At 45.0% G+C, this 22197-nt stretch overlaps 2 protein-coding genes across 5 annotated transcripts; one reads left to right on the forward strand and one right to left on the reverse strand.

Moving 5' to 3' along the window:
• The first annotated feature begins 5088 nt into the window (after window positions 1-5088).
• LOC115595810 (bryoporin-like) lies at window positions 5089-7678 on the forward strand. 4 transcript variants are annotated; one of them, XR_003986779.1, is made up of 4 exons: window positions 5089-5358; window positions 5841-5945; window positions 6027-7263; window positions 7456-7678. XR_003986779.1 is itself a non-coding variant. In XM_030440656.1 (3 exons), exons 1-3 carry the CDS (start codon window positions 5318-5320, stop codon window positions 6451-6453), a joined length of 573 nt encoding a protein of 190 aa, XP_030296516.1. In that variant the 5' UTR covers window positions 5089-5317; the 3' UTR covers window positions 6454-7482. The 4 variants fall into 4 exon arrangements, 1 of the variants encoding a protein (XP_030296516.1); XR_003986780.1 differs by having other exon boundaries at window positions 6027-6548; window positions 6732-7482; XR_003986781.1 differs by having other exon boundaries at window positions 6027-6548; window positions 7179-7482.
• Window positions 7679-11331: 3653 nt separating this feature from the next.
• c4h11orf98 (chromosome 4 C11orf98 homolog) lies at window positions 11332-15567 on the reverse strand. The gene is made up of 4 exons (XM_030440663.1): window positions 15416-15567; window positions 12263-12387; window positions 12072-12169; window positions 11332-11977 (listed from the first exon to the last, which is right to left on the reverse strand). The coding sequence occupies exons 1-4, from the start codon at window positions 15452-15454 to the stop codon at window positions 11841-11843; spliced, it is 399 nt and encodes a 132-aa protein (XP_030296523.1). The 5' UTR covers window positions 15455-15567; the 3' UTR covers window positions 11332-11840.
• Window positions 15568-22197: the final 6630 nt, after the last annotated feature.

Consider the following 22197-nt stretch of genomic DNA (forward strand, 5'->3'; position numbering starts at 1 on the left):
CAGGCTCGGTCCAAAACATCCCATACACACTCATAATCTGAGTCATGACATTTAAAAAAACAAGAACAAAAAAGCGTTATTAAATAAAATCTGTTTCTATGAAACATTTACACAAACATCAATTATTAAATAGGCTGAATATGAAAAACACACTGAAACATACTGAGGACAGAAAGGTTAGGAGACAGGAGACACACTGAGGAGACAGGAGACACACTGAGGAGACAGGAGACACTCTGAGGAGACAGGAGACACACTGAGAACAGAAAGGTTAGGAGACAGGAGACACACTGAGGAGACAGGAGACACACTGAGGAGACACGAGACACACTGAGGACAGAAAGGTTAGGAGACAGGAGACACACTGAGGAGACAGGAGACACACTGAGGAGACAGGAGACACTCTGAGGAGACAGGAGACATACTGAGGAGACAGGAGACACACTGAGGAGACAGGAGACACTCTGAGGACAGAAAGGTTAGGAGACAGGAGACACACTGAGGAGACAGGAGACACACTGAGGAGACACGAGACACACTGAGAACAGAAAGGTTAGGAGACAGGAGACACACTGAGGAGACAGGAGACACACTGAGGAGACAGGAGACACTCTGAGGAGACAGGAGACACTCTGAGGAGACAGGAGACACACTGAGAACAGAAAGGTTAGGAGACAGGAGACACACTGAGGAGACAGGAGACACACTGAGGAGACAGGAGACACTCTGAGGAGACAGGAGACACACTGAGAACAGAAAGGTTAGGAGACAGGAGACACACTGAGGAGACAGGAGACACTCTGAGGAGACAGGAGACACACTGAGAACAGAAAGGTTAGGAGACAGGAGACACACTGAGGAGACAGGAGACACACTGAGGAGACACGAGACACACTGAGAACAGAAAGGTTAGGAGACAGGAGACACACTGAGGAGACAGGAGACACACTGAGGAGACAGGAGACATACTGAGGAGACAGGAGACACACTGAGGAGACAGGAGACACTCTGAGGAGACAGGAGACACTCTGAGGACAGAAAGGTTAGGAGACAGGAGACACACTGAGGAGACAGGAGACACTCTGAGGAGACAGGGGACACACTGAGGACAGAAGGGTTAGGAGACAGGAGACACACTGAGGAGACAGGAGACACACTGAGGAGACAGGAGACACTCTGAGGAGACAGGAGACACACTGAGGAGACAGGAGACACTCTGAGGAGACAGGAGACACTCTGAGGACAGAAAGGTTAGGAGACAGGAGACACACTGAGGAGACAGGAGACACTCTGAGGAGACAGGGGACACACTGAGGACAGAAGGGTTAGGAGACAGGAGACACACTGAGGAGACAGGAGACACACTGAGGAGACAGGAGACACACTGAGGACAGAAGGGTTAGGAGACAGGAGACACACTGAGGAGACAGGAGACACACTGAGGAGACAGGAGACACACTGAGGACAGAAGGGTTAGGAGACAGGAGACACACTGAGGAGACAGGAGACACACTGAGGAGACAGGAGACACTCTGAGGAGACAGGAGACACACTGAGAACAGAAGGGTTAGGAGACAGGAGACACACTGAGGAGACAGGAGACACTCTGAGGAGACAGGAGACACTCTGAGGAGACAGGAGACACTCTGAGGACAGAAAGGTTAGGAGACAGGAGACACACTGAGGAGACAGGAGACACTCTGAGGAGACAGGGGACACACTGAGAACAGAAAGGTTAGGAGACAGGAGACACACTGAGGAGACAGGAGACACACTGAGGAGACAGGAGACACTCTGAGGAGACAGGAGACACACTGAGGAGACAGGAGACACTCTGAGGAGACAGGAGACACACTGAGAACAGAAAGGTTAGGAGACAGGAGACACACTGAGGAGACAGGAGACACACTGAGGAGACAGGAGACACTCTGAGGAGACAGGAGACACACTGAGGAGACAGGAGACACTCTGAGGAGACAGGAGACACACTGAGGACAGAAAGGTTGGGAGACAGGAGACACTCTGAGGAGACAGGAGACACACTGAGGAGACAGGAGACACACTGAGGAGACAGGAGACACACTGAGGAGACACGAGACACTGAGGACAGAAGGGTTAGGAGACAGGAGACACACTGAGGAGACAGGAGACACTCTGAGGAGACAGGAGACACACTGAGGAGACACGAGACACTGAGGACAGAAGGGTTAGGAGACAGGAGACACACTGAGGAGACAGGAGACACTCTGAGGAGACAGGAGACACTCTGAGAACAGAAAGGTTAGGAGACAGGAGACACACTGAGGAGACAGGAGACACACTGAGGAGACACGAGACACTGAGGACAGAAGGGTTAGGAGACAGGAGACACACTGAGGAGACAGGAGACACTCTGAGGAGACAGGAGACACACTGAGGAGACAGGAGACACACTGAGGAGACACGAGACACTGAGGACAGAAGGGTTAGGAGACAGGAGACACACTGAGGAGACAGGAGACACTCTGAGGAGACAGGAGACATACTGAGGAGACAGGAGACACACTGAGGAGACACGAGACACTGAGGACAGAAGGGTTAGGAGACAGGAGACACACTGAGGAGACAGGAGACACTCTGAGGAGACAGGAGACACACTGAGGAGACAGGAGACACTCTGAGGAGACAGGAGACATATTGAGGAGTCAGGAGACACACTGAGGAGACAGGAGACACTCTGAGGAGACAGGAGACACACTGAGGAGACAGGAGACACTCTGAGGAGACAGGAGACATACTGAGGAGACACGAGACACTGAGGACAGAAGGGTTAGGAGACAGGAGACACACTGAGGAGACAGGAGACACACTGAGGAGACAGGAGACACTCTGAGAACATAAGGGTTAGGAGACAGGAGACACACTGAGGAGACAGGAGACACACTGAGGAGACAGGAGACACACTGAGGAGACAGGAGACATACTGAGGAGACAGGAGACATGGAGGACATGGGGGACCGGACAAAATGAAGTAGAAAAACAGATGAATCATGTGGGATAAAAAGAATGGATGGAGGCTCATTAATGGCAGTTAAATAAGTCAAAATGATGAAATACCAAATGAGGATTAAGACATTTTCAAGATTTTATTTTGTAGGAATTTACTTAATAAAAAAAAGTACAGAAGCTCACTAAGGACAAGAAAGTTGAACTGAATTAAAAAATATATAAAGTATTGGGTAAAAAAAATAGAAGAAATGTTAGAAAACATCAAGATTATAAGATGCTGAATGAAGTCTGAGCGGTTTTCTAGTTACTTTCTGTTAATTCACTTTAAAAACGTTTTAATGTAAAAATATACATGAAAACAAAGTCAAAGTTATGAGCTGAAGATTTATTTCTGGATGTTTTCGTCAGAATTCTTTTTATGAAACCTCTTTATATGTAGGAAAGTATGGAGGCTCATTGATGCCAATAAAATATGTCAAAATTAAAGAAAACTTTAAAGGGACATGGGGCAGGATCAAGCAATAAGACGCGTTATTGACACGTTGTAAATTACAACTGTCACTTTACAACTTGTGATGTAAAGTAAGTTTACCTGTAACTGGCCAAATGTTACAGTGTAAACTTCACCAGCCACTCCAGTGATGACCGTTGGTTTGTGACTGAAGCTAATGTACCTGCCACCAACGTTACCAGCATTTGGCTTGTGACTGCAGCTAATTACTGACTGTGGTAATTACCAACAGTGCTAATATTTATAACATTGTATAAAGCAGTCATTGGATAACAAGCTGACATGAGTGTGCAGTCGTTAGCATGTAGTGTTCTGTGCCTCTGAGAGAACGTGTGAAACCATTTATAAGACAATATGAGTGTATGAACAGAACTGCGCCATAACAAAGTAAATACAAGAAAACAAATGTCAGCATGTCATAACTGGTATTATACGAAGCTGAATCACAATGAAAATAACATCAAATAAAATCATAACATCCCTTTGAGGATTTCTAAAGTTATTCTTATTGTGCTCGTGTTTTTGTTTCAGGATTTGGGATTGACTCTGGAAGGACACACACATGGAAGACACTTCAGAGGACGATGTGTCGGAAGGTTCTGGACCGGCGTCTGAGCTGGAGCGCCCACCTGGAGACACGGCGCCTGGTCAGGATGACGTGGAACGACATCTTTGCTCTGGAGGACAGAGAAGATGTGGCGCCGATAACAGAGATTCAGTTTGCTGCCAGTTTACAATCTGGCAGAATGGGCGTCTGTGAAGAGGGAACCAGAGACCCATACCGAGCTACTGGGTGCTTCACATCCTGGCCAAATTCCCTGACCCGCTAAGGTCCTGTCATGTCTCTGCCTCTGGGTCAGGGGTCCGGGTCTGTCCGGGTCTGTCTGGGTCTGTCAGGGTCAGGGGGGGTCAGGGGGGGATTTCTCTCCTCGTCTCTCCGTTTCTTTAATTCCTTCTTTCTTTCACATGATTTTTCATGTGCTTGAACAAATTTGTGGTGTATTTTACTCCCTTCTTACAAACAGGGGCAGTTTTAATAGGGGGGCAGATACAACTCAACTCAACTCAGCTCAGCTCAGCTCAGCTCAACTCAGCTCAGCTCAGCTCAGCTCAGCTCAGCTCAGCTCAGCTCAGCTCAGCTCAGCTCAGCTCAGCTCAGCTCAACTCAGCTCAGCTCAACTCAACTCAGCTCAGCTCAGCTCAGCTCAACTCAACTCAACTCAACTCAGCTCAGCTCAGCTCAGCTCAGCTCAGCTCAACTCAACTCAGCTCAGCTCAGCTCAGCTCAGCTCAGCTCAGCTCAGCTCAGCTCAACTCAACTCAACTCAGCTCAGCTCAGCTCAGCTCAGCTCAGCTCAACTCAACTCAACTCAACTCAACTCAACCCGGGAAACAACACCAACCCTTCATTCATACACGGGATAAATTAACATTCTTAATTGGACAGTAAAATGCTGAGACTTTATTTCTGGCGTCCCTTCAGTACAAAATCATTGTAAGAAATCTGTCATTGTGTTGCTGATGCAGACTCTTGGTCCGGGGGGCCACAGGGGGTCCGGACTCAGGACTGTTGGCCCCCCCAGAACCGCCACTGCTTACAAGTAACCACACGGCGGCGCTGCTCTTCAGCTCCGTCTGTGTGCTGCTCGCTGAGCCTGCTGGCTTGTCCAATCAGAAGAGGGAGGAGGAGCTAAGTGTGTCTGCTCCGCCCATCACTACGCTGTCCTGTCCAGCTGCAGCACATTAATACACAGCGCTCAGATATAAATCCATCATTTACCTCTGAGCATCTGGAAACTGGACCTCTCCTCACTGAAGATGGGTCAGAAGGTTTCTGTTCGTTGTTGTCCTATTCAGTGGTGAGTTTCTGTCACTATGTGATGGGAAATAAAACAGTTTATTGAATGTTGTTGGACACATTATTCATCAGCTGAGGTAAAGGTGTGTCAACATGTGGACAGCTGACTGTTTCTCTCAGAACTGTTCCTTTAAGGTTCTTTAGAAGAGCTGCATCAGTACTTTCACACGTTCTCTGAGTCACAGACTTCATCGTCTTTCAGTGAGCAACAAGTGAACGCAGAACGAAATTTTGTTTCATTTCTTCTCAGCAAAGGATTAAAATATGAAAGAATATGAAAAGAAAACCAGTTAGAATAATAAATAAACAGGAACATGCTGTGCAGACTGTCTGTCTCCTCACAGTCGTCCACTCAGAGGCTTCTCATGACTGAACAGACAGACGTGATACACTTCTTTAGATTTACTGAGACTAACACTAATGTTTCACATGTTCTCACTCAGCACCACTGAAGTTCTGCTCTGTGCTCGTCTGTCTGAACAGTTTCACTTGTTGCACAGAAGAAGCAGTGACAGCAGCACCAACTCACCGTCACTGCTCCATCCAGATCACTAATAAAAGCTGTCACTACACCCTCCGTTATGTCGGGTAAGTCCAGTTTTTTTCTTTCTTTCACTGACATATTTTCCATACAATGAATGAAGTAATCTCTTTCTCCTGTGTGTCCAGCGTTCACCTCGTCAGCGGGTTCTGTGCCCGACCTTTACCTCTGAAGATTAAACCTGGTTACTGCTACTGTTCATCTGGATCTGCTCTGTTCTCCAAGACTGCCGGCGCTGCTCGAGGAGCTGCTGCTGTCTTCAGCTACGACCTCTACAACAAGTCCACAGGACGGAGTGATGGAAGAATAGCTGTCATGTTCTCTGTGCCCTTTGATTTCAACCTGTACTCCAGCTGGTACGCTGTGGGAGTCTTTGATAAGAGCACAACATGTGATTCTGATCTTTATAACCAGATGTACAACAGCACAGGCCACATGTTCACCAGAGCAGCAGCCGGCCACAGACTGGATCACGACAGCGATCAAGTTTCCATCACAGCGTTGATGACGATCTCCAGTCAAACCATCCTGAGCTTACAAGTGAGAGACAGCTGAACCTGAACAATGTCCCTCTGAATCTCTCTGTCCCTGCTGATGATGAGTGAGCATCAAGAATCAGGCAGAACACGTGTCGTCTCTTTGTTTTACAGGTCTGCACATTTCATGCTAATGTTTTTTAAATCACCCCCCAATTATCACAATAATTACCTCAAAATGTACTGAAAGTTACTCCAACATTACTTTATGAAAACATTTCCTACATTTTCTAATAAGCCTTTAAAAAAAAACCTTTTCAGTTCCAACTCTGTTGATCGTGTGATTTTAATTTGCAGCTGGTTGCAGCTTACCTTCCAACTTCTGACAGTCTGAGACAACAACACAGACACAAACATCACCAACATGAACAGGTTCATGTTCACAATCATACCTGAGAGTAATAACTAGACGAGCTGGCTGACTGAGAACCTTCATCAACAACTAGAAGACATTTTTAATAAATAATATTGAGGTCATTTTAAATATGTTTTGAGGTCATTATTGTCGTAACTTGAGAGTAATTTTAAATACAATTTAAATATGTATCTTTGTTATTACCACCTGCTTATCATGAAGTTACTGGACGTGTTACCATAAATGATAATGATGTCTTTATTACTTTACAATCACTCCACTGCTCTGTGTTATAATGAGCACTGACTGCAGGAGAGCTGTTTATGATTTCAGCTGTAATGATTTCTGTCCTGCTTCATGTGATGATGTAAACTGTGTTCTCACTTCAGTTTCATCCTGCACATTATCGTTAAGATCTGCTCCTGGATCAGTGGAGACAGCAGAGACACCTGCGCTCCTTCTGAGACGGTGAAGGTGAAGAATATTATCATCTGACCTGATCACAGTTTGTCTTGATGAGTTCACAGAAACTGATGATTTGTTTTAATGACAGTGCCTTTTGTACGATTTTTGATGTCTCAACTGTGTTTTTAGTTATGTTACTGTTATATATTTTTTTTACCATAGCTCTTTATCTCGCTGATCTGTGCTTGTGTAACATATCAGGTGTCAGTAAAGTTTTCTGAATCTGAAGGAATCCTTGTTGGTGCAGAAGCAGGCAGCCGACACGAGGAGGTAAAAGAACTGATTAAAAACATGAAGTAACTTCAGTGATAAACCAAATCACACAAACGAATGATTTCATTTTATCGTGGAGCTCCTGTCTGTCAACAACTGGCCCAACAAAATACAACCAGTGTTGCTTTTTAAAAGTAACTCATTACGTTTAAAAGAGCTCTGCATTAACTGTTATCTACTGAGAAAGTCACATGTTCCCTTAAACACTGAATAATAATAATATAATAATATCAGTTTGCATAGAATGACAAATGACATGTAGTTAAATACAAATACACAGAAATACACTTTCTCATACAAGTATTTTGTATATTGTTATTGATACTTCTTGATACATTTGTTCCGTCCCTGACAGTCGAGTGATACATTTTTAATTAAGGAAAATCTTAATGGCATCAATTAATAATGAATCACTGACATCCTGGTACAAAGAATACACAATTAATATTTGATAAACAATAAATCTTATTTTCTAAACACATTTGTATTTTGTGTAACTCAGTTTGAGAGAGCTAACGTTAGCATGATGTTAGCAGGAGGCATTAGCTAGTTAGCTAATTGGCTCATTAACTTTAAACTAGATAAAACTCACCATCACAGTCCTCTCTGTGTGTCCTCCGTCCTCTCTGTAGCTCAGTCTGTACTCACCTTCACATGACTGATGTGAATATTTAGGGTGGTTTTAAGTTACTTCAAAACAACAATGCTCGTATGATATTAAAGCTGCTGTATGTAAGAATTGGCCACCTGTAAAATATAACTTTCACCAAAGTAACCTACTGCTAACTGTAGCTGCCATTAACTTAGCTATTTAGCTCATTAGCAGTGCAGTTAGAGGTCCAGACCAGGAACTCAAATATAAACCTGGACGCAGCCTCGTAGGTGGAAGTGTGTCGCGGTTTGAAGCCAGTTTTCATGACGGTGTAACTACAGCGTCACCTGACGCCTGCGGCCTGAGGCGACCTTTTCCCGTAAGCTAACATTATGAAACAAAGTAAAGCAGTGGATAAACTAAACTGGAAGCTAACTTCCTGTTTAGTGCCGGGCTAACTTGAATGAGAATAAAACGATATCTCTTCTAGACTTTCCAAATGTTATTAGACTGAATGCCTATCAAATGTCAGATGAGTCATTTTGCGGGGGCTGTGATGCTCAGAGGGATTTATCCACTGTTTCACAGACGCTTCTTTCACAATGTTAGCTTATGGGGAAACAGTGCGTCAGGTGATGATGTAATTACAGAGTCTGGCCAATCCTGGAGGAGCTGGACTACCTGTGCAACCTGACTGGGCTGCAGGTAGCGCCTCATGCTACCAGTGATGACACGAGCAGGTGACAGACAAGATTTCCCAAAACAGACATGTTAGCGTGACAGCGCTGAGTGCTGACACGCTAACATGTTCTGTTACATTCATGATAAAACACGTTGTCTTTGTCGGGTTGTGTTAGCGATGGCGGTCACAGTACAGACACTGAGCCTGCTGTTCAACCACGGAGTACAAATAGAGTAGGAACATAAGAACAGACACAAATAAGGACTTTATGGATTCTTCAGATGTAGCAGTAGTCTCTGTTACACTGTGTCTTCTGTTTACTACACTGGAGAATCTGAATGTATGTTTCTGTTCTTCCGGTGACTCAGTGGGTTGAGTTTAAACAGAAGGGGTCGGGTCCGGTGTTCCTCTTTATTTCTGCTGACGCTGTTATTCTCTATGGAAAATCCCGTTCCACCTTCTGTGTCTGTGTGAAGCTTCAGCTGACGTGCAGATCTGCTCGTCCACCTGCTACTCTTCACCTGCTGCTCTTCACCTGCTGCTCTTCACCTGCTGCTCTTCACCTGCTGCTCTTCACCTGCCGTTGGTTCTTTAAACAGCTGCTCTCCTTCTGTCCATGTCTGCGGCTCTGAGAGACTCTGGCCTTCAGGCTTCTTGATATATCCCATAATATCTGATCACTGTTGGCGCTGCATTTAAAAGAACAGTAACAGTGTTGTATATCTGCGTCACACTCACATCATCTCACAGCAGCTTTAATCAGCAGAGGCACTTTTCAGTCCGCTGTGATCAGCCGTATGTTTCAGCATCTCTCTCACTCGTATTACCTTCATGTCTTACTTTAACAGTTATTATCACTTATCATTAGTCACTATCTACTTACTGTGGTTATTTATACGACAGTAACCTTATTTTCTAAAGCACATGAAGATTAGATCTCTGCCTTCCTCTCGGTCTTTGCTCTGCGTGGAAGCATTCATCCGTTTTCTTTTCCGCTGTGTCCAGTTTAAGGATTGTGGTTCTGCTGCAGTCACATGATGTGTGATGATGTCCTACATGATGTTCTTCTCTGGCTTCTTGCATGAAGAGTGTGTTATTATACTGAACAACTGTGCAGGATTTTCTGTTCCTGGATCTCAGAGCACCACAAACTGAGCATCTCCTTCAAACTGTACAACTGGACTCACAATCATCTCTAAGCTTTCAGTCTTCACTGTGGAACAGAACGCAGTGTTGTTGTTTCTCCCTCATTCCTCATTCTGGCCACTCACTCTCTGAAAGGAGTTTTTTAAATAAAGTCTAATCTGTGTCCTGTATCAAGTCTGTTCTTGGTGAATTCTTTACAGTTTTAGTAATAATCACCTTCCTGCTGTCACCAAAGAGTCTGTGCAGCTGAGATCAGTTGTTCTCTGTGTGACTGTCACTGTGCAGTCAGGTGACAGCAGCCGGAGCGTCGCTCTGTTGTACCTTTGTCTCTCCAACACAACAGAAAAGGGGACGTGGAAAATGTGAAAGTGTAAAATGAGAGCTGGATTCAGAGTGAGCTGAAATGGCCGTTATCTTCCTGAAAGCACCGGATCTGTGGCAGCGAGGTCAGCAGGTCAGGGAGATTCACTCTGCTGCGTTACATGTGACCCGATCACATCCCAGAGTGAGTCATCGATCGGATGAGTTGTGAAATATCAGCAGGAGCACAAAACACACACTTTTTTGAGATGACCATATTTCATTGGGGACTTCCTCTGAAAATACACATCGTTCATCATCGGGGTCAAAGGAGGTCATCAGAGAATGTTGTTTGTGTGGAACGGACAAAATGTGCTGACATATAAAAATGTCTGCTCAGGAAAGGTGAGATGTCAACACAAAACACACAAAACACACACACACACACACACACACACACAGAGACACACACAGAGACACACACACACACACAGACACACACACACACACACAGAGAGACACACACACAGAGACACACACACACACAGAGAGAGACACACACACACACACACACACACACACAGAGATTAGGATAATAAATACAACCTGAGATCTGTTTTTGCAAAATAACCCCTTCAATGCTCTATTAATATAAATGTTGTGCATGCAGTGGAGTCAGCTGACTGCTGGTGAGCCAGTATGAAACTCATTATCAAGATGTTGAGATTCTAAATGAAGGTTATGAGATTTTCAAGGTTTGTTTTTGTAGGAATTTACTCAAAAAAAACCTCTAAATGTACAGAAGCTCATTAAGGACAAGAAAATGAGGTAGGTAGAAAAGAAAATAGAAGAAATGTTAGAAAACAAAGTCAAGATTACAAGATTTTCTATTTGTCTATTAATTTACTAATACTACAAGTAGAAAAAGTACGGAAGCTCACAGATGACAAGAATAAAAGTGAAACTGAAGTCAAAATGAAATAAAAATAGATGATAGATGGTGACGATTGGCAAGAATCCTTTTTACAGATAAAACTATAGAACAGAAAACACACAACAAGAACAGAATAACAGCACACTTGATGTTTTAGTAAAATTATGGACTTTTTAATATAATATTGATGAAATAAACAACATCAGGAAGTGAAACAGCAGTGAAGAAGCTGCAGGCACATTTATTATCTATTTATTCACAGGACCATGTCGTCCCACAGACGGCAGTTCTGTCCACCAGGAGGAGTTAATGAATATATAATGTGATAATATTATAATGTCAGGAGCGACCAAACAGGTGAGCGACAGATAATAAAGAACTAAACAGGTTTATTAAAATCAAAACTCATCTTCGCGTCAACAAACGTCTCGTAACAGATCAGAAATCTTTGGATGAGCGGATGTTGTCTTGACAAATCAATAATAAACTGATAGTTCTTCCTTATCGATCGTCTTCCTGTGCGTCCTGCGGTCACACAGCTTCCTGCGTCTGAGTCTTTGTGTCCGACACAAACAGACAAACGTTCCTCCGACACGAACCAACACCAGAACTCACTCGACCGTCTCAGAGTCCAGTTCAAACAGTCGGCTCTGTGTTCGTCACTCGATGTCTGCCATCTCCACGTCGCCCTGCACTCCGGCTGCTCTCTTCTTCTTCTTCTTCTTCTTGTTGGTTGGAGCAGACGTCGAGTCCTGTTTCTTCTTCGGTGGTGCTGCTGCTGCTGGTGCTGCTTCGGCTGAGGACAGAGGAAACACGTCAGAGTTAGAATGACTGACAGTTTGTCACAGCGGCTGTGGATCAATAACTGGTGATCGATGGTGCAGCTCTACCTTCCATCCCGGCCTTCTCCTGCTGCATGTGCTGCAGCTGTTTCAGCAGCTTCCTCTTCTTCTTCCCAGACAGAGTGATGTTGGCTCGCGGGCTCGACCTGACACAAAACACAGAGTCAGACAACATGTTCTGTTCTGACGCTCCCGGTCCGTCTCCAGGCCCACACTGTGTCCTGACAGCTGTCACTCACTTTCTCTTCTTCAGGTGATGGACGGTGATGAGACCCTGGTCGACCACGGCGCCCACGATCTGATGTCTCTTCCTCTTCTCTCGGCTCAGAACTCGCCGCCGCTTGAAAAGCTTCTTACCGAGTTCCTGCAGCGTGAAGACAAGATGAACAGACATGACGAGTAGATAGACGAGCAGTTAATACAGCTGACACTGCTAACAGCTGCTAACAGCAGCTAACACTGCTAACACTGCTAACAGCAGCTAACACCTGCTTATACTGCTAACAGCTGCTAACACATGCTAACACATGCTAACACTGCTAACAGCTGCTAACACATGCTAACAGCTGCTCACACTGCTAATACTGCTAACAGCTGCTCACACTGCTAATACTGCTAACAGCTGCTCACACTGCTAATACTGCTAACAGCTGCTAACACCTGCTAACACTGTTAACAACTGCTAACACTGCTAACAACTGCTAACACTGCTAACAACTGCTAACAGCAGCTAACACCTGCTTACACTGCTAACAACTGCTAACACTGCTAACAGCAGCTAACACCTGCTTACACTGCTAACAGCTGCTAACACATGCTAACACTGCTAACAGCTGCTAACACATGCTAACAGCTGCTGACACTGTAACTGCAGTACTTGTACTACATGAAGCTGACTGTACTGCAGTACTTTTACTACATGAAGCTGACTGTACTGCAGTACTTGTACTACATGAAGCTGACTGTACTGCAGTACTTGTACTACATGAAGCTGACTGTACTGCAGTACTTGTACTACATAAAGCTGACTGTACTGCAGTACTTTTACTACATGAAGCTGACTGTACTGCAGTACTTGTACTACATGAAGCTGACTGTACTGCAGTACTTGTACTACATGAAGCTGACTGTACTGCAGTACTTGTACTACATGAAGCTGACTGTACTGCAGTACTTTTACAACATGATGCTGACAGTACTGCAGTACTTGTACTACATGAAGCTGACTGTACTGCAGTACTTGTACTACATGAAGCTGACTGTACTGCAGTACTTGTACTACATAAAGCTGACTGTACTGCAGTACTTGTACTACATGAAGCTGACTGTACTGCAGTACTTTTACTACATGAAGCTGACTGTACTGCAGTACTTGTACTACATGAAGCTGACAGTACTGCAGTACTTGTACTACATGAAGCTGACTGTACTGCAGTACTTGTACTACATGAAGCTGACTGTACTGCAGTACTTTCACTACATGAAGCTGACTGTACTGCAGTACTTGTACTACATGATGCTGACAGTACTGCAGTACTTTTACAACATGATGCTGACAGTACTGCAGTACTTGTACTACATGAAGCTGACTGTACTGCAGTACTTGTACTACATGAAGCTGACTGTACTGCAGTACTTGTACTACATGAAGCTGACTGTACTGCAGTACTTGTACTACATGAAGCTGACTGTACTGCAGTACTTGTACTACATGAAGCTGACTGTACTGCAGTACTTTCACTACATGAAGCTGACTGTACTGCAGTACTTGTACTACATGAAGCTGACTGTACTGCGGTACTTGTACTACATGAAGCTGACTGTACTGCAGTACTTGTACTACATGAAGCCGACTGTACTGCAGTACTGTACTACATGAAGCCGACTGTACTGCGGTACTTGTACTACATGAAGCTGACTGTACTGCAGTACTTGTACTACATGAAGCCGACTGTACTGCAGTACTTGTACTACATGAAGCTGACTGTACTGCAAGACTTGTACTACATGAAGCTGACTGTACTGCAAGACTTGTACTACATGAAGCTGACTGTACTGCAGTACTTGTACTACATGAAGCTGACTGTACTGCAGTACTTGTACTACATGAAGCTGACTGTACTGCAAGACTTGTACTACATGACGCTGACTGTACTGCAGTACTTGTACTACATGACGCTGACTGTACTGCAGTACTTGTACTACATGACGCTGACAGTACTGCAGTACTTGTACTACATGAAGCTGACAGTACTTGTACTACATGACGCTGACAGTACTGCAGTACTTGTACTACATGAAGCTGACAGTACTTGTACTACATGACGCTGACAGTACTGCAGTACTTGTACTACATGACGCTGACTGTACTGCAGTACTTGTACTACATGACGCTGACAGTACTGCAGTACTTGTACTACATGATGCTGACTGTACTGCAGTACTTGTACTACATGACGCTGACAGTACTGCAGTACTTGTACTACATGAAGCTGACTGTACTGCAAGACTTGTACTACATGACGCTGACTGTACTGCAGTACTTGTACTACATGACGCTGACTGTACTGCAGTACTTGTACTACATGACGCTGACAGTACTGCAGTACTTGTACTACATGAAGCTGACAGTACTTGTACTACATGACGCTGACAGTACTGCAGTACTTGTACTACATGAAGCTGACAGTACTTGTACTACATGACGCTGACAGTACTGCAGTACTTGTACTACATGACGCTGACAGTACTGCAGTACTTGTACTACATGACGCTGACTGTACTGCAGTACTTGTACTACATGACGCTGACAGTACTGCAGTACTTGTACTACATGATGCTGACTGTACTGCAGTACTTGTACTACATGACGCTGACAGTACTGCAGTACTTGTACTACATGACGCTGACAGTACTGCAGTACTTGTACTACATGATGCTGACTGTACTGCAGTACTTGTACTACATGACGCTGACAGTACTGCAGTACTTGTACTACATGACGCTGACAGTACTGCAGTACTTGTACTACATGACGCTGACGGTACTGCAGTACTTGTACTACATGACGCTGACAGTACTGCAGTACTTGTACTACATGACGCTGACAGTACTGCAGTACTTGTACTACATAAAGCTGACTGTACTGCAGTACTTGTACTACATGATGCTGACAGTACTGCAGTACTTGTACTACATGATAGCAGTACACATGTTAGCTCGCTCGTGGAGCCGCAGTGTTTACGTTAGCTCTCCATGCTAGCTGCTAACAGTCCGGCTCTGTGTTCGTTGTTATTTCCGGTATAATAAAGGTCACAACAGGAAGTTAAAGCTTCTGTTCGTCCTGTTCTGTGTTTTCATCCACATGTTAGACATAAATCAGAGTTTCTTACAGTTTTGGGTCTGTTGATCTTCCCTCCCGGTGGAGACATGCTGCTGCTCTCACATGGGCTGCTTCTTCTTCTACTGCTGCTGTGCTTCTTCTTCTGCGGCGGCGGACCGCAGGGCTCTCTGCTCTCTGCTGCCCCCTCAGCTCTGTCCTCTCACTGCAGACACCGGCCTCACTGACAGTCACTCCTCATGAGGACGTAGTTTTATTACACTATTACACTATTGTTCTTCTGGAATTTATTATTCTTCTCCCGCACGTTTTTTGTCCGTTTTGAACTCCTTCAAATTTTGAGCGATTGAAACCATTCAACCATCAAAATGTTCAGCTTTTTAAGGACATTACTGCTATTACTTTTGGCTTTTCTAACTATTATACTTTTGGAAATATTCAGCTTTTTCTGCAAAATTTCTCCCATTCATCCTTATGGGGAATTTTTCAAATGTCATTCTGCTATAACTTCAACATACCTTCAGCTATTTAAACCATTCAACTATTAAAATGTTCAGCTTTTCAACTCTTCAGCTTTTTCAGCAATTCAGCTTTTTCAAAAAAAAATTTAACATTGCAGCAAATGGGAAAAGCTTCAAATCCTCTTCAAAACTCATCGACTTTCAGCCTCTTCTTGTTCCTCATACGTTGAGCTAGAGACACACCATTCAAACTTTAAAACAGTCATAAGATCTGAACTGTTGGACCTGTATTCAGTTTTTTAAAATCTTGTACGGTTTTGAAATGGTCGCAGTTTTAGTTTTAAGGATTTTAAGCCTGTCTTCTGAGTTTATAATGGGTGTGTATTGCGTCAGCTAGAGTGCGTGACATCATCAACTGCCGCACCCCAGAGTGTAGAGCAGCTCCGAAAACAGGAAAGAAATTCACTTCAGCTTGATTTGGATCCCACATCTTTTACTTGACATAGACAATATAGACATATAAATGTAGGAAATCTTGTTGGGTTTCAGCTGATGGTCTTATTTCAGATGTAGGATTAAGGGTTTTGGATTTAGAAGCCCGAGAGTGACAAGAAGTCATCGTTCCCCCCATAAACCGTTAATTTTGAGCCTAAATTTCTGGAGGATCTCAGACGGTACCTGTTTTGTCTCTCGCTCCTGTATCCTCATTATGCACTCTACAGAAATATAAACGACATGAGTGCGTTCAGCAATGTCTCCTGTTACTCAACATGTAAATATTTTGGCGATAACTATTACAGTTTTCTCAAAAATCGCAGGGCTTTGGCAGGCGTTTTCACATTCATTCTTATAGGGACATTCTGATCTGTGTCTCTGTATTTCTCCGCGTGTGTATCTGAAGAATGCATGTTTAGTGCTGGAGCCAGAGTGTGTGACATCATTGCTACAGTGTAAAGCAGCTGGAAAATCTGGAGAAAGAATTCTCTTCAGCTGGATCTGGATTCCACATCTTTCACTTTACATAGACAATATATACAGAGAAATGTAGGAAATCTTGTTGGCTTGCTCCATGGTTGCTCCTGCTCCAGCGCATGTGCGGCCATTTTCAGCTCTTTCACCCTTTAACTTTTCACATTTTTAGCCCTTTTTCACAATTTTAACATCTTCCTGCCCTCTTAATCTACAGCTTTTCGCCTTTTTTTCAACATTCTTATAGTTTTATGCATTTTTGGCAGCACGTCCAGCAGATTTCCCAAATCGCTTCGGCCTTCAGCATTCACACTGTATTTTTGCAGGAAATGCAATTTTTCTAGTTATCGGTTATTATTATGAGTCCTTTGTTGACAGCGCTGCTTCACAGGTGACAGGAACAGGATGAGAGCAGGTGACACACAGCAGGAGACTCCGGCGGGACTCGAACCTGCGCCTCTGCAGTGAGGACAGAACCTCTGTACAAAACTCTGCTGTACCGACACAACTCACTGACACCTTAATGAGGATAATTATAGTGTGACAGCAGAAACATCATGACGTCATCTGTGACTCATTACATCATGTTTAGGTTTAAATGTATAGAACAAGACTAAATATAACTCTTAATTAAACGGAGTGGAGTAGAAAGTAGTATGAAATGAAAATATTCATGTGAAGTACAAGTACCTCTAAAGTACCTTTGGTGATCACAGCCGGATGTAACCTGGCGGAGTGCTGCCACCTGGTGGCCTCAGGCAGGTACTGACACCGTCAGGTGACCTGTTTATTATTGAGTCAAAGTACTGCAGTACTGTCAGCGTCATGTAGTACAAGTACTGCAGTACTGTCAGCTTCATGTAGTAAAAGTACTGCAGTACTGTCAGCTTCATGTAGTAAAAGTACTGCAGTACAGTCAGCTTCATGTAGTAAAAGTACTGCAGTACTGTCAGCTTCATGTTGTAAAAGTACTGCAGTACTGTCAGCTTCATGTAGTAAAAGTACTGCAGTACAGTCAGCTTCATGTAGTAAAAGTACTGCAGTACTGTCAGCTTCATGTAGTAAAAGTACTGCAGTACTGTCGGCTTCATGTAGTAAGAGTACTGCAGTACTGTCGGCTTCATGCAGTAAGAGTACTGCAGTACTGTCGGCTTCATGCAGTAAGAGTACTGCAGTACTGTCGGCTTCATGCAGTAACAGTACTGCAGTACAGTCGGCTCGATGCAGTAACAGTACTGCAGTACAGCGGCTCGACGCAGTAACAGTACCGCAGTACAGCGGCTCGACGCAGTAACAGTACCGCAGTACAGCGGCTCGACGCAGTAACAGTACCGCAGTACAGCGGCTCGACGCAGTAACAGTACCGCAGTACAGCGGCTCGACGCAGTAACAGTACCGCAGTACAGCGGCTCGACGCAGTAACAGTACCGCAGTACAGCGGCTCGACGCAGTAACAGTACCGCAGTACAGCGGCTCGACGCAGTAACAGTACCGCAGTACAGCGGCTCGATGCAGTAACAGTACCGCAGTACAGCGGCTCGATGCAGTAACAGTACCGCAGTACTGTCGGCTTCATGCAGTAACAGTACTGCAGTACAGTCAGCTCGATACAGTAACAGTACTGCAGTACAGCGGCTCGATGCAGTAACCGTACTGCAGTACAGCGGCTCGATGCAGTAACAGTACTGCAGTACAGCGGCTCGATGCAGTAACAGTACTGCAGTACAGCAGCTCGATACAGTAACAGTACTGCAGTACAGCGGCTCGATGCAGTAACAGTACTGCAGTACTGTCGGCTTCATGCAGTAACAGTACTGCAGTACAGCGGCTCGATGCAGTAACAGTACAGCAGTACAGCGGCTCGATGCAGTAACAGTACTGCAGTACAGCGGCTCGATGCAGTAGCAGTACTGCAGTACAGCGGCTCGATGCAGTAACAGTACTGCAGTACAGCGGCTCGATGCAGTAACAGTACCGCAGTACAGCGGCTCGATGCAGTAACAGTACTGCAGTACAGCGGCTCGATGCAGTAACAGTACTGCAGTACAGCGGCTCGATGCAGTAACAGTACTGCAGTACAGCGGCTCGATGCAGTAACAGTACTGCAGTACTGTCGGCTTCATGCAGTAACAGTACTGCAGTACAGCGGCTCGATACAGTAACAGTACTGCAGTACAGCAGCTCGATGCAGTAACAGTACCGCAGTACAGCGGCTCGATGCAGTAACAGTACCGCAGTACAGCGGCTCGATACAGTAACAGTACTGCAGTACAGCAGCTCGATGCAGTAACAGTACTGCAGTACAGCGGCTCGATACAGTAACAGTACCGCAGTACAGCAGCTCGATGCAGTAACAGTACCGCAGTACAGCAGCTCGATGCAGTAACAGTACCGCAGTACAGCGGCTCGATGCAGTAACAGTACTGCAGTACAGCAGCTCGATGCAGTAACAGTACCGCAGTACTGTCGGCTTCATGCAGTAACAGTACTGCAGTACAGCAGCTCGATGCAGTAACAGTACTGCAGTACTGTCGGCTTCATGCAGTAACAGTACTGCAGTACAGCAGCTCGATGCAGTAACAGTACTGCAGTACTGTCGGCTTCATGCAGTAACAGTACTGCAGTACAGCAGCTCGATGCAGTAACAGTACCGCAGTACAGCAGCTCGATACAGTAACAGTACCGCAGTACAGCAGCTCGATACAGTAACAGTACTGCAGTACAGCAGCTCGATGCAGTAACAGTACTGCAGTACAGCGGCTCGATGCAGTAACAGTACTGCAGTACAGCAGCTCGATGCAGTAACAGTACTGCAGTACAGCAGCTCGATGCAGTAACAGTACCGCAGTACAGCGGCTCGATACAGTAACAGTACCGCAGTACAGCGGCTCGATGCAGTAACAGTACTGCAGTACAGCGGCTCGATACAGTAACAGTACCGCAGTACAGCAGCTCGATACAGTAACAGTACTGCAGTACAGCAGCTCGATGCAGTAACAGTACCGCAGTACAGCAGCTCGATACAGTAACAGTACCGCAGTACAGCAGCTCGATACAGTAACAGTACTGCAGTACAGCAGCTTGATGCAGTAACAGTACTGCAGTACAGCAGCTCGATACAGTAACAGTACTGCAGTACAGCAGCTCGATGCAGTAACAGTACTGCAGTACAGCAGCTCGATACAGTAACAGTACCGCAGTACAGCAGCTCGATACAGTAACAGTACTGCAGTACAGCAGCTTGATGCAGTAACAGTACTGCAGTACAGCAGCTCGATACAGTAACAGTACCGCAGTACAGCAGCTCGATGCAGTAACAGTACTGCAGTACAGCGGCTCGATACAGTAACAGTACCGCAGTACAGCAGCTCGATACAGTAACAGTACCGCAGTACAGCAGCTCGATGCAGTAACAGTACTGCAGTACAGCAGCTCGATGCAGTAACAGTACTGCAGTACAGCAGCTCGATACAGTAACAGTACCGCAGTACAGCAGCTCGATGCAGTAACAGTACTGCAGTACAGCAGCTCGATACAGTAACAGTACCGCAGTACAGCAGCTCGATGCAGTAACAGTACTGCAGTACAGCAGCTCGATGCAGTAACAGTACCGCAGTACAGCGGCTCGATACAGTAACAGTACTGCAGTACAGCGGCTCGATACAGTAACAGTACCGCAGTACAGCAGCTCGATGCAGTAACAGTACTGCAGTACAGCGGCTCGATACAGTAACAGTACCGCAGTACAGCGGCTCGATACAGTAACAGTACTGCAGTACAGCGGCTCGATACAGTAACAGTACCGCAGTACAGCGGCTCGATGCAGTAACAGTACTGCAGTACAGCGGCTCGATGCAGTAACAGTACTGCAGTAACAGTACTGCAGTACAGCAGCTTGATGCAGTAATAAAACAGCGTTCTCAGGATTAGTAAACACTTTATTGGTTCTAACAGAAGTTTTGTCACCATATCAAAATGAAACAAAATGAAACAAAATGAAAAATCAATGAACAAATGAATTCATTTGGCAAATTTTCCTTCGATATGAGCAAAACAAAAACATTGAAATAAAAACAGGCTGCGGAAGATTCATCAAGCAGCGTCAGATGAACGCGTCCTGCAGTGAAGACAAACACCTGAACACACCTGAACACACCTGCACACACTCAGGCAGCAGCAGGGCAGGTTCTGGGGAGGAGGAGGATATCTGAGACGTTCAGCTGTCGTCTCCCTGCAGGAGCAGACGAGGACGAGGGAGCAGCCGTGACGTTCAGGTGATTTATCTGGTGACCTCGATACGTTTTCTTACGTTTATCAGATCAACATCGACGAGAGGAAAATACTGTGGATGTAAACATTGTTTTAATTTACCGTCACCGCGTGGCGCCTCAGAACAGACGCCATTTTAAACTGTTGCTCAGGATTCTAAAGAGGAGGCCCGCGGGCCCCGACAGGCTGTGTTCTGTGATGTTCTGTTTATTTCTTCATGTCAACAAATCCTCCTACTTCTGATGTGGACTCAACCCACACGATGACCGATAACCATCTGACTCTCACGGGTCGGCACCAGACTCGGTACCAGGAGAGAGCGGTTCTTCTGAGATTTGTTGGCAGTCAGAAACACACAGCAACACCTCGACTCCCAGATTCATCAGCCTCATTTAACTGAACACCGTCAGGCACTTTTCTACGGAGGTTTTCCAAAAGGCGAAGTGTTCGGGAAAATAACAGACATTTAAGAAAAGGAGAAGAAGAAACTAACCAGGTGAATCAGACGACCAGGAGTCTGAACACCGGGCCGATGTTCAGCCAGACAGAACCAGACGACACGACACCAAAGTTCTACAGAACAGAAGCTTCGTACAGCGTCGACGGTCTCAACGAGTGCGTCACGTTCGCCTCGCACTGATTGGTCGCGGCGCCGTCGATCAGCTCCTTCACAGTATTGCTCACAGTCAAGCGTTGCATAATCAATTAGTCGATCATCCTGAATTGTCACAAATGCCTCGAATATAAAAGTCATCAGAACAGTTCTGTACACCAGCTCTTTGTTTTTTACACGAGATGAACATGAAGGATTCCTATCAACGAGTGTTTCTCACTACGGAAGCTCAGTGCGGCCAAGACCAGAAGAAAAGATCAGAAGGTCAAATTATAATAAACCAAACTTCTGAATGACGTCACAGCTAAAAGATTTACAGCCGGGTCAGAACTTTGGGTTTTAAATCAGAACTTCATCGAGTCAGCGGGATGAGAAGGTAAAATAAAACGTTCACGTCACATTAAAGATTCAAAAAGTCACAAAAATACTCATTTCAAATAAAAGCAACTGAAAATTCAAACTTTTAAATGCGAGATATGAAATCTGAGATGAACCGAGTCAAACGTTCAATAAATATAATCA

This window comes from Sparus aurata, chromosome 14 (genome assembly GCF_900880675.1).
Source record: "Sparus aurata chromosome 14, fSpaAur1.1, whole genome shotgun sequence".
Lineage (NCBI taxonomy): Eukaryota > Metazoa > Chordata > Actinopteri > Spariformes > Sparidae > Sparus > Sparus aurata.